Source organism: Theropithecus gelada, chromosome 8 (assembly GCF_003255815.1).
Source record: "Theropithecus gelada isolate Dixy chromosome 8, Tgel_1.0, whole genome shotgun sequence".
Classification (NCBI taxonomy): Eukaryota; Metazoa; Chordata; class Mammalia; order Primates; family Cercopithecidae; genus Theropithecus; species Theropithecus gelada.
Window position 1 is genome coordinate 32,276,786 of NC_037676.1, and position 13,714 is coordinate 32,290,499.

Genomic DNA, 13,714 nt, shown 5'->3' on the forward strand with positions numbered 1-13,714 from the left:
GGAGGAGGGGAAGGGGGAGGGGGGAGGGGGGAGGGAAAGGAAGGAAGGAAGGAGAAAGAGAGAGAAAGAGAGAGAGAGAAAGAGAGAGAAAGAAAGAGAGAGAGAAAGGGAGAGAGAAAGAGAGAGAGAAAGGGAGAGAGAAAGAGAAAGAAAGAGAGAAAGAGAAAAAGAGAGAAAGAAAGAAAGAAAGAAAGAAAGAAAGAAAGAAAGAAAGAAAGAAAGAAAGAAAGAAAGACCCCTGATCCTGAACACCCCTGATTAACAAAAAGTGAAATACTTGAAGTTTTGAGAAAATAGGGGGTAGGCGGACATGGCAAAGGCCCTGCTATCAACACTACACAACCCACATTCTTGGTACCTGGAGTGTGACAAGCAGAAAGACGGTGGCTGTGATGCACAGGCAAGATGCCAAAAGCTTCCTCCTCTGAATCCGCACCATGCTGCCCTGCTCTAGGTGACTGACAGAGGGCTAACCTGGTTACCAGGTGTTCTCTCGTCAGCCCAGAGCCCGAGACAACTTCACATGGAAGAACCATCTGGGTGCCAATTTCCTGCACTGCCATTCCTGCTGGGACCTGGTCTCCATGAAGGACTGAGATCCGAGGTTGCGAGAGGGCCTGGCTTGGCATCAAGAGGAAGCAGCATGCAGTCTTCTTAGGCTATCACCAGAGCAGCTGGAGATTTATCCAAATAAGAAGGCATCAAAAAATTCTGCAACAAAAGATCATCTATTAGCCATAGTGCACATTTAATAAATGTAGTCTTGCAGGCGAGCGATCATGAAAAAACATAGAACGTTTTAAACTAAAAGGAAGCACTGAGATCATGTAGTCCTAGTACCTCACCCGTAAGTAAGGAAATCAAGGCTGGGTGTGATGGCTCACTCCTGTAATCCCAGCACTTTGGGAGGCCAGAGTGGGTGGATCATTTGAGGTCAGGAGTTTGAGACCAGTCTGGCCAACATGGCAAAACCCCGTCTCTACTAAGAATATCAAAATTAGCCAGGTGTGGTGGCACACACCTGTAGTCACAGCTACTCAGGAGGCTGCAGCAGGAGAGTCACTTGAACCTGGGAGGTGGAGGTTGCAGTGAGTAGCCTGGGCAACAGAGAAAGGAAAGGAAGGGAAAGGAAGGTAAAGGAAGGGGAGGGAAAGGGAGGGGAGGAGAGTGGGGGAGGAGAGAAGGGGAAGAGATGGGGAGGGGAGAAGTGGGGGAGAGGAGGGGAGGGGAGGGGAGAGGAGGGGAGAGGAGGGGAGGGGAGGGGAGGGGAGGGGAGGGGAGGGGAGGGGAACCAGAGAGGTGAACTGACTTACTCATGGCCACCCAGCCCATCAGAGGAGAGTGACAAATCTACAACCAGATCCCAAATCTAAAATTCTGCTTCCACTTAATGCTCTCTGCCGTCAGAAGACTGAATTCCAAGACTTTTATATGAAGTCACTCCCTTCTATCTAAGTTTCAAAGGAGTTTAGAAATGGAATAAAAATTACCAGGACCATCCACCCACTCCCATAAAATTTGGGAAGAAAATAAAAGATTCAGGCTTTAATCAAAAATGGATAATGATCATGTGGCCCCAATGCCCACAAAGGAAACCAACTTTTACCACAGCATAAGGAATTCTGAATATGATTTGTCTTTTACAGCAAGTGAATAAAGCAGTGGGCTGTTAGAGCAATATTATTCTTTGGAAGTTTTCAAATAAAATTTTCATCTATCTGAAATAAATGATCTTTTCAAAAAAGTTGTAAAAATGAACTAAATGAGGGCCAGGTACAGTGGCTCATACCTTTAATCACAGCACTTTGGGAGGCCAAGGCAAGAGGATGGCTTGTGCCCAGGAGTTTGAGACCAGCCTGGGCAACATAGTGAGACCCTGTCTGCATAGAAAATTTTACAAATTAGCTGGGCATGGGGGTGTGCACCTATAGTCCCAGCTCTTCAGGAGGCTGAAGCAGGAGGACTGCTTGAGCCCAGGAGGTCAAGGGTGCAGTAAGCCGTGATTGCACCACTGCACTCTAGTGTAGGCAACAGAGCAAGACTCTATCTCAAAAAAAAAAAAAGGTAAAAAAAAAGATTGAAAAAAATGCCCCCATAGAATGCCCTTTATCCCTATGATACTCTATGAACTTCAATGTCCTAGGCAAATGGCACTGTGTAGTTCAGAGTGGAGGAAGGGTCAACTTTCCAGAGGAAGGGCAATGTTGCTGCACAGTACTTCACAGATGTGAATCTAAGTCAGATCTACATCATGCCCCTGGCATACAGAGTTAAAGATATAATTAGATATAATTAGGCCTATAAAGATAATATAGAACCCTGGTTAAAAACTTTAGTCTTAAAGGTGTGCTCCCAGCCAGGCGCAGTGGCTCACACCTGTAATCCCAGCACTTGGGGAAACCAAAGCGGGTGGATCACTTAAGATGAGGAGTTCGAGACCAGCTTGGTCAAGATGGTGAAACCCCATCTCTACAAAAAATACAAAAATTAGCTGGGCACAGTGGCGAGTGCCTGTAATCCCAGCTACTCAGGAGGCTGAGGCCAGAGAATCACTTGAACCCGGGAGGCAGAGATTGCAGTGAGCCAAGATCGTGCCACTGCACTCCAGCCTGGGCGACAGAGCCAGACTCCATCTCAAAAAAAAAAAAAAAAAGGTGGGTTCCCCTCTCATGAGTCTACCTTGATTTACTTTTTTCTGAGACAGGGTCTTGCTCTGTCACTCAGGCTAAAGTGCAGTACTGTGATCATGGCTCACTGTAGCCTCCAACTCCCAGACTCAAGCAATCCTCCCACCTCAGCCTCCCGAGTAGCTGGGACTAATGGCATGTGCCACAATACCCAGCTGATTTTTGTTTGTTTGTTTGTAGAGACGAGGTCTCACCATGTTGCCCAAGCTGGTCTTGGGCTCCTGGGCTCAAGTGATCCTCCTGCCTTGGCCTCCCAAAGTGCTGGGATTACAGGTGTGAGCCATCTTGACCGGCCTTACTTTTAAATCCAGGATATTTTTTTTTCCTTCAACCACAAAATAACACTGGGACTCAGAAATCACCAAAAGTGCATTTTTCTTCTTTCATCCATGAAATTCCCAAAACCCAGTGACTAAGAGAAGGTCTCAAGTCAGCCTTCCAGGATTCAAATCCCAATTCCTCAGCTGGCTTAACCTAACCTCTCCATAACTCACTTTCCAAAAGTAGATCCTCATGAGGCCTAATCAGAGTTGTGAGAATTTTATGAGCTATGACTGGTAAAACACTTATTTCAGACTCTGACACATACTAAATACCCAATAAATGTTTGTTATCCTTACATTTAAATATTATTTTAATTTATTATCCCTTTAGGTGGAAAATGAAGCATATAAAATAGATTGCTACCCCATCAACTGGAACTTTAAAAGGAAAAATGCTCACTTTTCCAAAGAAAAGGAGATCGCTAATATTTGCTGAGTAACCTATCATGGGCAAGGCCTTTCCGAAGTACTTAGCACACAGGCAGGCACTAATTCAATTCTCCCAACAACTCCATTCTCATTTTCAAATATAAGAAAACTGAATCTGAATGAAGTAAAGTAACTTGCCCAAGACTCTAACTTTGACAAGTATTACGATCTGAAGTGCACACGTTCTTTTATATTTTTTAGCATTAATACCATAAAATTCCTTGGCTGTGCACAGTGGCTCATGCAGGTAATCCCAAAACCTTGGGAGGCCAAGGCGGGAGGACCAGCCTAGGCAACACAGTGAGACCCCATCTCTACAAAAAATAAATTAACCAGGCATGGTGGTGAGTGTCTATAGTCCGGGCTACTTGCGAGGCTGAAGCAGGAAGATTGCCTCAGCCCAGGAGATTGAGGCTGCAGTGAGCCGTGATTGTGCCACTGCACTTAGCTTGGGTGACAGAGCCAAGCCTGGTCTCAAAAATAAAAAATAATTTTAAAAAAAGAAATACTATAAAATTACCACCAGACAATACCAATCCTCACAGGTTACCTGCCACAGAAAACATATGTAGTACAGTTGTCAGCTGCTATATCAGAGAAAAAAGGAATAAAAATCTCTAAGAACCTGTAAAGTACCTTTGCTCCTACTTAGTAGATGCTTGTAGCTATTAACTACATACAGTATGGAGCTAGCACTTTGGGTCCCAATCCTGGTTCTATTACTTATTATAAATTTAGACAAGTTACTGAATCTTTCTAAGTCTCAGCTTCTTCATAGTAAATAATAAATGTTAACTATCACTATTTCTTTCCCTTGCATAGCAGAAAGATTACCAAATTTTCATTTAATGTGCAGAAGCAATTTATTATACTTATCATTAATGTAACCCAGATTATGTAGTAAAATGATATCACCTACTTAAATGGGAATAAAGCTATAATGTTTTCAAAAAATGTTTAGCTATATCACTCTACTCAATCTTATTTATAACCACTTGGAAAAGTAGGCAAGGTAGGTATTATTATTCCCAGTTCCCAAGGAAGCTATGCCTCCTCAAGTTTAAGTGATTTGCCCAAGGTCATATATATATACACACACACACACACACACATATACACATATATATACATATAGAGACAGAGTTGTTGTTGTTGTTGTTCTGAGACAGGGTCTCGCTCTGTTGCCCAGGCTGGAGTACAGTGGTACGATCTTGGCTCACTGCAACCTCCGCCTCCTGGGTTCAAGCGATTCTCCTGCCTCATCCTCCTGAGTAGCTGGGACTACAGGTGCGTGCCACCACACCCAGATAATTTTTCTATTTGTAGTAGAGACAGGGTTTCACGATGTTGGCCAGGCCGGTCTCGAACTCCTGAATTATCTTGAACACCTCAAATGAGCCACCCGCCTCAGCCTCCCAAAGTGCTGGGATTACAGGTATGAGCCACTGTACCCAGCCACAAGATCATATTTTTTAAAGACAGAAGTGAGACTAGGTATCAGCTCACCCAACTCAAAGATGTGTGGAAAGCAAACAAAAGAAGGAACATAGTGACAGCTTGTGAAAAGTATAAAAAGAATCAGGAATAAAGGAAAACAAAAGATACAATTTGAGGACAGAGTTTGGGATATTTTTATAGCTACTGTACAGCTCAGGTCTACCCTAGGACCTTTTCGGGACCTTCGCATAGCTTTATGAACTATGACAGAAGAATTTAAGATTATGAATTTCCTTATATTTAAAGAATATCAACCTAGGCTATCTTCCCAAAGCCAGAAGTGTAGTAGGTCTCAGGGGCCAATCTATGGTTAAATAACGACCACTAAAGAACAGAGTCCACCAGGTGCGGTGGCTCTGGGAGGCTGAGGCAGGAAGACCCCTTGAGCTCAGGGGTTCAAGACCAGCCTAGGCAACAAAGCAAAACTCTGTCTCTACAAAAAAAATTTTTTTTATTTAAAAATTAGCTGGGCATGGTGGTGCATGTCTGTGGTCCCAGCTACCTGGGAGGCTAAAGCAGGAGAATCATTTCAGCCCGAGTTCAAGGCTGCACTGAGCCATGATTATGCCACTGCACTCCAGCCTGGGTAGCAGAGTGAGACACTGTCTCAAAAAAAAAACAACAACAACAAGAAAAGAAAAAAACAACAAAAGAAGGAAAGGAAAGGGAAAGGGGAAGAGAAGGGAAAAGGAAAGGGTAGAGAAAAGAAGGGCAGGGCAGGGAAAAGAAGGGCAGGGCAGGGGAGGGCCCAGCCAGGGTAGACAGTAGTATTTTGACTTAGAGCATGCAACAATTTTCCAGGCCTGGGGGTACATTTACAACAGTAACAGTCAATCTAATACTGTATATGGTATTAGTTACCCAGGAGCCTGACATCCAGTCAGCGGTCCTCCAACTGGTAGGACAAACAGACTTGCAGAGAGCACTATGAAGGACAGCAGGCTCCAATTCAATAGAGTAGACCAAAAGAGAACAGTAAGGGAGAAAGGGACACTGGAAGCCATGTCAATCAAGACTGGTGATTAGGTCGGGCGTGGTAGCTCACACCTGTAATCCCAGCACTTTGGGAGGCCGCGGTGGGTGGATCACCGGAGGTCAGGAGTTCGAGACCAGCCTGACCAATATGGTGAAACCCTGTCTCTACTAAAAATACAAAAATTAGCCAGGCGTGGTGGCAGGCTCCTGTAATCCCAGCTACTCGGGAGGCTGAGGCAAGAAGGACTACTTGAACCCAGGAGGCGGAGGTTGCAGTGAGCTCAGATCACACCACTGCACTCCAGCCTGGGCTACAGAGCGAGTCTCTACCTCAAAAAAAAAAAAAAAAAAAACCACACGTACACACACAAATTAGCCAGGCATGGTGGCATGCACCTGTAGTCCCAGCTACTCAGGAGGCTGAGGCAGGAGAATTACTTGAACCCAGAAGGTGGAGGTTGCAGTAAGCCGAGATCACGCCACTGCACTCCAGCCTAGGCGACAGAGCAAGACTCCATTTCAAAAAAAAAAGACTAGTGATTAATCAAGAAGGTGTGGCCACAGCACATTTCTATTACAGAACTGAAGGCAATGTCATTCTTAAATTCCAGACACATACTGAAGCACTTAAATTATGAGACTCCAAGACAAAAGCTCTCATTCATCATTGCCTGCAGGATGAATCTGAGTCCTGCAAGAGGGTGCCCTAGAATACTCCTTCCTGGGACAGAACAATATGTATATTCAGACAACCATGGCAGGCACCATCTGAAATGGACTCTCACTCACCAATCCTCTTACCCCTAGAAGCTGAGCTTCTAAAGTGCACTGCATGGCTGGTGTGCACCACCAGGGTTGGCCATCTGCTGCACAGAGCAGGGTTTGGAGCTGAGTATGACTACCTCATACTCTTGCACGTGCTATGCCATCAAAACCAGCAACACTTTCATCCTAAAATAATTCCAAATTTTCAACTGTATTTTGAATTAAGATGGACAGAAGAGAGATTGAATATCTCATAGGTAATTAGCAGCTTGAGGGTGCCAGCTTCAAATTTTGGCCATTCAGGGCCAGTTGAAGGTATAAGAGTCTCAGAAATGGAACCAAGGGATGATTTCTTTCCTGCATGTCTGACTGTAAAATGAAAAGCCAACCTTAGGTGACACTCTGAGCTTTCCGAACCTGGTAGTTTGTGAGGCTGGGTGCGGTGGCTCATGCCTGTAATCCCAGCATTGTGGGAAGCCAAGGTGGATGGATCACCTAAGGTCAGGAGTTTGAGACCAGCCTGGACAACACAGTGAAACCTTATCTCTACTAAAAATACAAAAATCAGCCAGGCGTGGTGCCAGGCACCTGTAATCCCAGCTACTAGGGAGACTGAGGCAGGAGAATCCCTTGAACCTGGGAGGCAGATGATGCAGTGAGTTGAGATTGTACCACTGCACTCCAGCCTGGACGACAGCGTGAGACCGTGTCTCAAAAAAAAAAAAAAAAAAAAAGAAGAAGAAGTAGAACCTGGTAGTTTGTGTGCCCCTCCTCCTCCTACCTCTCCCTACTTGCAGGAGAGGCGAGGCAGAAGGCAGGGAGCTCTGGGAAGACTCCTTTGCCCATTTCTGTTCTGGTAATTGGGGGGTCAATGGGGTTAATAAGCTAGAGGTTATACCACGGAGAGTTTTTAGAAGAAATGTATCTAATTATCAAATTTAAACTATTCACACTAAAGCGCCACTTATTAATGTGAGGCCGGATGCAGTGGCGCATGCCTGTAATCCCAGCACTTTGGGAGGCCAAGGAGGGTGGATTTCTTGAGGCCAGGAGTTGGAGACAAGCCTGGCCAACGTGGTAAAACCCCATCTCTACTAAAAGTACAAAAATTAGCTGGGTGTGGTGGTGTGTGCCTACAGTCCTAGCTACTGTGGAGGCTAAGGCAGGAAAGCAGAGGCAGGAAACCTCTGAACCCAGGATGCAGAGGTTGCAGTGAGCCAAGATCACGCCACTGGACTCCACCCTGGGTAACAGAGCAAGACTCCATCTCAAACAAAACAAAACAAAAAAACAGAAAACACAATGTGGGCCATGCCCTACCTCTGTGGTTTCCTTTCCTGGTTCGCAGCATAAGGATTCTGTTCCTGGTATCCTGGAACGCGGCTTCCCAGTCTGTGGTCTTGTGCCTATCTGGAAGCCCTTCCACCTCTTTCACTGTGCTAGCCATTCTGCAAGACTTTCAAGGCTACCTCCTTTGGGAGGCATTACCCCTCCCAACACCAAGTCAGTTTTTGTTTCTTTGTTTTGTTTTTGAGACAGGGTCTCCTCTGTCACCTAGGCTGGGTGCAGTGGTACAATCTTGGCTCACTGTAGCCTCAAATTCCCAGGCTCAAGTGATTCGCCCACTCAACTTCCAGAGTACCTGTACCATAAGCGTGTGCCACCACACCCAGCTAATTTTTTTTTTTTTACGTAGAGGCAGGATTTCACCATGTTGGCCAGGCTGGTCTCAAACTCCTGAGCTCAAGCAATCTGCCCACCTCAACCTCCCAAAGTGCTACGATTACAGGTGTGAGCCACTGCACCCAGCTAACAAATCAGTTTATAGATTCATATCATCACATGCTTGCTTCCATCAGGACAATGAAGAGAACACAGTAAGCTGGGGGATTTTAGTAAACTATCTAAAGCTGCTTTATCAGATGCATAAAAAGCCACTGATGAACATTTAAAAGTTGGCCTATTTTGTTAATTTGCAGACTTCCGTAGTGCCTGTGATTATTCCTTGGGCATCTGATGAACAAGGTGTAATACCTCCACAGTTTCCATTTTTACTCAATTTTCTTTAACAAGACTTCTGTTAATGGCCAGGCCCGTGGCTCATGCCTGTAATCCCAGCACTTTGGGAGGCTGAGGCAGGTGGATCACTTAAGGTCAGGAGTTCAAGACCAGCCTGGTCAACATGGTGAAACCCTGTTTCTACTAGAACTACAAAAATTAGCCGGGTGTGGTGGCGCATGCCTGTAATCCCAGCTAGTCAGGAGGCTGAGGCAGGAGCATCGCTTGAACCCAGGAGGCAGAGGTTACAGTGAGCCAAGATGACACCCTTGCACTCCAGCCTGGGCAACAAGAGCAAAACTCTGTCTCAAAAACAAAACAAAACAAAAACTTGTGTTAATGTGTTCCTCACTCTTTTTCAGTGAACTTCATATTTTGCTGAGCATTTATTTTTATATAAAGCATGCTCTGGATTGCAGATTTCTATGTGGGAAAGTCATCCTCTTCATCCTAGCAGAAACTTCAGGCGAGACCAGTAGAGAACAGTAAGGGAGAAAGGCACACTGGCAGTCATGTGAATCAAGACTGGAGATTAATGGGGAAAGAGAAGGTGTAGCCAGACACCTCTGCACTTCTATTGCAGAAATGAAGGAAATGTCATTCCTCAATCCTTAAATTCCAGACATATACTAAACTGCTTAAATTATGCAGTGTTGATCATACAACCTCACAAGAGTGAGTATTCAGTGGATCTATTTGATGTAGAAACTAAAAACAAATCCGAAAGAGACAGAGAGCCAGATAAACAGACTGATGCAATGCCTCAATTAGAAGCACAGATTTTTTACTTATTTTTTTTGAGACAGAGTCTCGCTCTGTCCCCAGGCTGGAATACAGTGGCGCAATCTCGGCTCACCACAATCTCTGCCTCCCAGATTCAAGCGATTCTCGTGCCTCAGCCTCCCAAGTAGCTGGGATTACAGGTGTGCGCCTCCACACCCAGCTAATTTTTTTTATTTTTAGTAGAGACAGCATTTCACCATGTTGGCCAGAATGGTCTCGACCTCCTGACCTCATGATCCACTTGCCTTGGCCTCCCAAAGTGCTAGGATTACAGGCATGAGCCACGGTGCCCAGCAAGAAGCACAGATTTTTAAAAGGCAAAGCTTAGTGTCGTGGCTCATGCCTGTAATCCCAGCACTCTGAGATGCTGAGGTGGGTGGATCACTTGAGCCCAGGAATTCAAGACCAGCCTGGGCAACACGGCAAGAACCCATCTTTACAAAAAGAAAAAAAGAAAAAAAAAACCTTAGCTGGGCATGCTGGTATGCACCTGTAGTCCTAGTCCCAGCTACTGGGAGGCTGAACAGGAGGATCCCTTGAGCCCTGGAGGTCAAGGCTGCAGTGAGCTGTGATCGTGCCACTGCACTCCAGCCTGGGTGGCAGAGCTAGACTCCGTCTCAAAAATAAAAAAATTAAAAGTGGGGTGGCAGCACAAGACTGTGAAGTTTATGTATCACAGTAAGAACCAAGGCAATTCTTCAAGAGCAGGGATTCTTTTTCGCCTTTATTTTTCCTATGAGGTCTTATTAGTAAGTAGTCTTCCTCCAAGAAGGGCTTTTAGGTTACTTTGTCGCAATTTTCCTACCAGGCAGGATACCCGAATTAAAATCCCTCATCTCCAGAAAAAAATATAAATTAATAAATATTGAATAACTGCAGACTAGAAAAAACAAATAAAATCCCCGATCTGCTTTTATCATTTATATAATCATGAACGAGGAGCTGGTTCAGTAACACTGATAAAATGTAGCTAATATTTCACATGACTAAAGACAAATCTTTAATCTAGACAAATTTAGACAAATATAAATGACTAAAGAAAGCCGGTGCTTTCCCAGGGCATTTGCTCCATTAAATACACCGTGCGCTCTACAACTAGAAAGTCACAGTTGCTACGACTTCAACACAACATTTCTGGACCAAATGATCTTCTGAGGTTCCATCCCAAAATTAAGCTCTCTCATCCCATAAATTATATCCACGAGTAAAAACTCTCCATAAAAGATTAATCAAGAGACCGTAATCCAGACAACTTGAGTCATCATAAAGATTTCTGGAAATATTTTTAAAAATGTATATAACATGTCTAGGATTACTTTATCTTCATTTTCCTTGTTGGTAATTTAACATAATCTTTTGAAAACTCCAATTTCATTCTCAAAGAAAAAAATCTGAAAGACAAGGCCGGGCGCAATGGCTCAAGCCTGTAATCCCAGCACTTTGGGAGGCCGAGACGGGCGGATCACGAGGTCAGGAGATCGAGACCATCCTGGCTAACATGGTGAAACCTCGTCTCTACTAAAATACAAAAAAAATTAGCCGGGCGTGGTGGCGGGCGCCTGTAGTCCCAGCTACTTGGTAGGCTGAGGCAGGAGAAGGGCGTGAACCCGGGAGGCGGAGCTTGCAGTGAACTGAGATCCGGCCATTGCACTCCAGCCTGGGTGACAGAGTGAGACTGTCTCAAAAAAAAAAAAATCTGAAAGACATTGTAAGTAAAGACAAACTTAACTTTAAAAAATTTTTCAAAAACCCATGTTCAGAAACACTATAACAAATGTTCATTGTAGAACGCTAGTAATTGAATTAGATATTCAATATCTTACTGAAATCAACTCTTTACATTCCGAAGTTTAAAGCATTTAAATATGGGTTGGAAATGTCTGCCTACTGAAGAATATTTCTACATCTATAAATAACATTATTGTTTTTCCAAGCTATATTCTTTTAACTTCCTGAATTTAACCCTAGTTTTGAATTTTTCAAAAATATTATTTGTACGATAAAACTTGAAAACCTACTTTTCTTCTTATTGAAGAATAAAAGACAAGCAATAACACAGTAAGAATGGAGATCGTGTTTTTAATTCATTGTTACACACTGCCATCTAGCAGGAAGCGAGCAAGAGTTATCACAACAGTTTCAAAATTGGAACAGACCTGAATGATCACCCGAGGCTAACCACTGTCTCCGGCTTCTCCTTACTCAGAAGAAAGTTTTTTTAAAACAGACTACAGTGCTGCTAGATTGGAGACTGTGAAACTTCAGTGTTCAAAGAGCTGAGCTGCTTATTCAATGCCTGAAAGGCCTCCATTTGAGACTACGGCAGACGAGGGAGAAATCCTGCCCTAGTTGTAGTGTGACGTTACTAACAATCCCGAGATTGGTCGTTGAGTTTCCTGAGTGTCTCATTGGAAAGAAGGATGTACAAAGGGAATAAAGTCCTTAAAGCCAACTTGCCTTATTCAAAACTGTGGCCAGCCAGAGCTGCATGCATTCCACAAATGAAAGTAACAATTCAAGTCATTTCATGCATAAAACACATAAAACTATCATTGCAGGGAGCTGTAGCAGGGGGCAGGGGACAGACTGTTGGGGCCGTGGTGTTAAGAAAAAGTCATTTTGTGTGACGTCTGCTTTATTTTAAAAAATCATTTAAAAATCCCCAGAAAAATGTCATAAAATCACAGCATGGTTATTTCTATAGTTTACACAAAATGAGCTCTGTTCTAAGGGTACTAATCGGGAGCAAAACACTTAACACATGGCTTGCAAATGGGATAACCCAGGCCTGCAGTTGCCGGTGCTTTCCCGGGACATTTTCTCCATTAAATACACCGTGCTCTCTGCAACTAAAAAGTCACAGTTGCTACGACTTCAACACAACATTCCTGCAACAAGTGATTCTCTAGGAAGACCTGGGGGAGAACAAGGCAATTTGCGCCCCGCAAAGGCAGATTAGGTTCTGGAATGGACGGCCGCGGGCCTGGGAAGGAGGCCAATCGCGGCAGCAGGGGAGGCGTCGGGACCCCGCGCTCCTCCTCCGGGCTCCAGCGGAGGCTCCGGCCCGGCACCCGCCTCCCGCCTGGTGGATCAGGCTTCAATCTCAGGCAGTGGCTCTGCCTATGCACCACTAAGTCCCCAAAACAGACTTGCATTATTTTGCATACACCACTCCGTCTCTTACACGCACCCCCTGCTCGGCACAGAGAGGGAGTTTCCTTAGGCTGTGACTCCCGGAGATAGTGTCCCAGCTTCCGTGGGACCGGAAAAGCGTCTTTCCGTGTCTCAGCATCAAGCCCCTGCTCCCACCAAGCGACTGCCGCGGCTGGAGGAGATGCGGCGCTCGCACTCACCTCGCGCGGAGCAGGGTTCGCCCCGCGGACCGCAGCGCCGCTTCCTTTCTCCCTATGAGCCCCAGCCTGGGCCCCGGGAAGACCCGGAGAGCCCATCAGGAGCGGCGGAGGCAGCCCCGCGGGCGAGCTCGGGGCACGTTCCGGCGGAAGCACCTGGATCCGGGTTTTCACTCGTGCCCTGTTCACAAGCTCGTGGGACCCGGGTTCTAAGAACACTGGGCCGCCCCCTGCTGGTGATCGTGGTTCACAGTCCGCGTGAGGCCACGGCCCTATGGAAAGTTCTCGGGAAGGCTGCGGGGGCCCTCTTCTTCAAGACAGGGAAACTTTCCGTTTCTCCAACTGGACTGGGACTGGAGCGCATTCAAAGTCACCTATTCAGGCCAGGCTCACACATGTAATCCCAGCACTTTGGGAGGCCGAGGCGGGCGGATAGCTTGAGCCCAGGAGTTCGAGACTAGCCTGAGCAACATAGCGGGACCCTGTCTCTACAAAAAATACAAAAGTTAGCCATTGTGGTGGCCCGTGCCTGTAGTCCCAGCTAGTGGGAGCCTGAGGTGGGAGGATCTCTTGAATCCAGGAGGTAAAGGCTGCAGTTAACCGAGATCAAGCTACTGCACTCCGGCCTGGGCAACAGAGCAAGACTGTCTACAAAAATAAATAAAATAATAATTTTTAAAAAGGTGAAAGTTATGTATTCAAGAATAACAAGAGCTTTACATGTTTTCTAAGGCTGGGCACCATTTCTGGCAGTATTTGGTAGACGGAACAGGACGATCATTTAGTTTGATTGTACTGGTTGCTATGGTGTAAATGTTTGTGCTCCGCCCCAAATTCATATGTGAAT

At 45.4% G+C, this 13,714-nt stretch overlaps 1 protein-coding gene across 4 annotated transcripts in view; it reads right to left on the minus strand.

Moving 5' to 3' along the window:
- FUT10 (fucosyltransferase 10) overlaps positions 1-13,227 on the minus strand; it is a 115,051-nt gene extending 101,824 nt beyond the window's left edge. Inside the window, exons 1-3 of one of the 4 annotated variants that reach the window (XM_025395321.1) lie at positions 12,883-12,941; positions 1,442-1,444; positions 359-711 (exon numbers count right to left, since the gene is read on the minus strand). Coding sequence is in view for 2 of the 4 variants with exons in the window: in XM_025395317.1 (XP_025251102.1) it covers positions 399-629 (231 nt within the window). In the remaining 2 variants the exon portion in view is untranslated. Of the gene's footprint in view, positions 1-358; positions 712-1,441; positions 1,445-12,870 lie in introns of all 4 variants that reach the window. The other 3 variants (XM_025395317.1, XM_025395318.1, XM_025395320.1) reach the window with 3 other exon arrangements.
- Between the last annotated feature and the right edge of the window lie 487 nt (positions 13,228-13,714).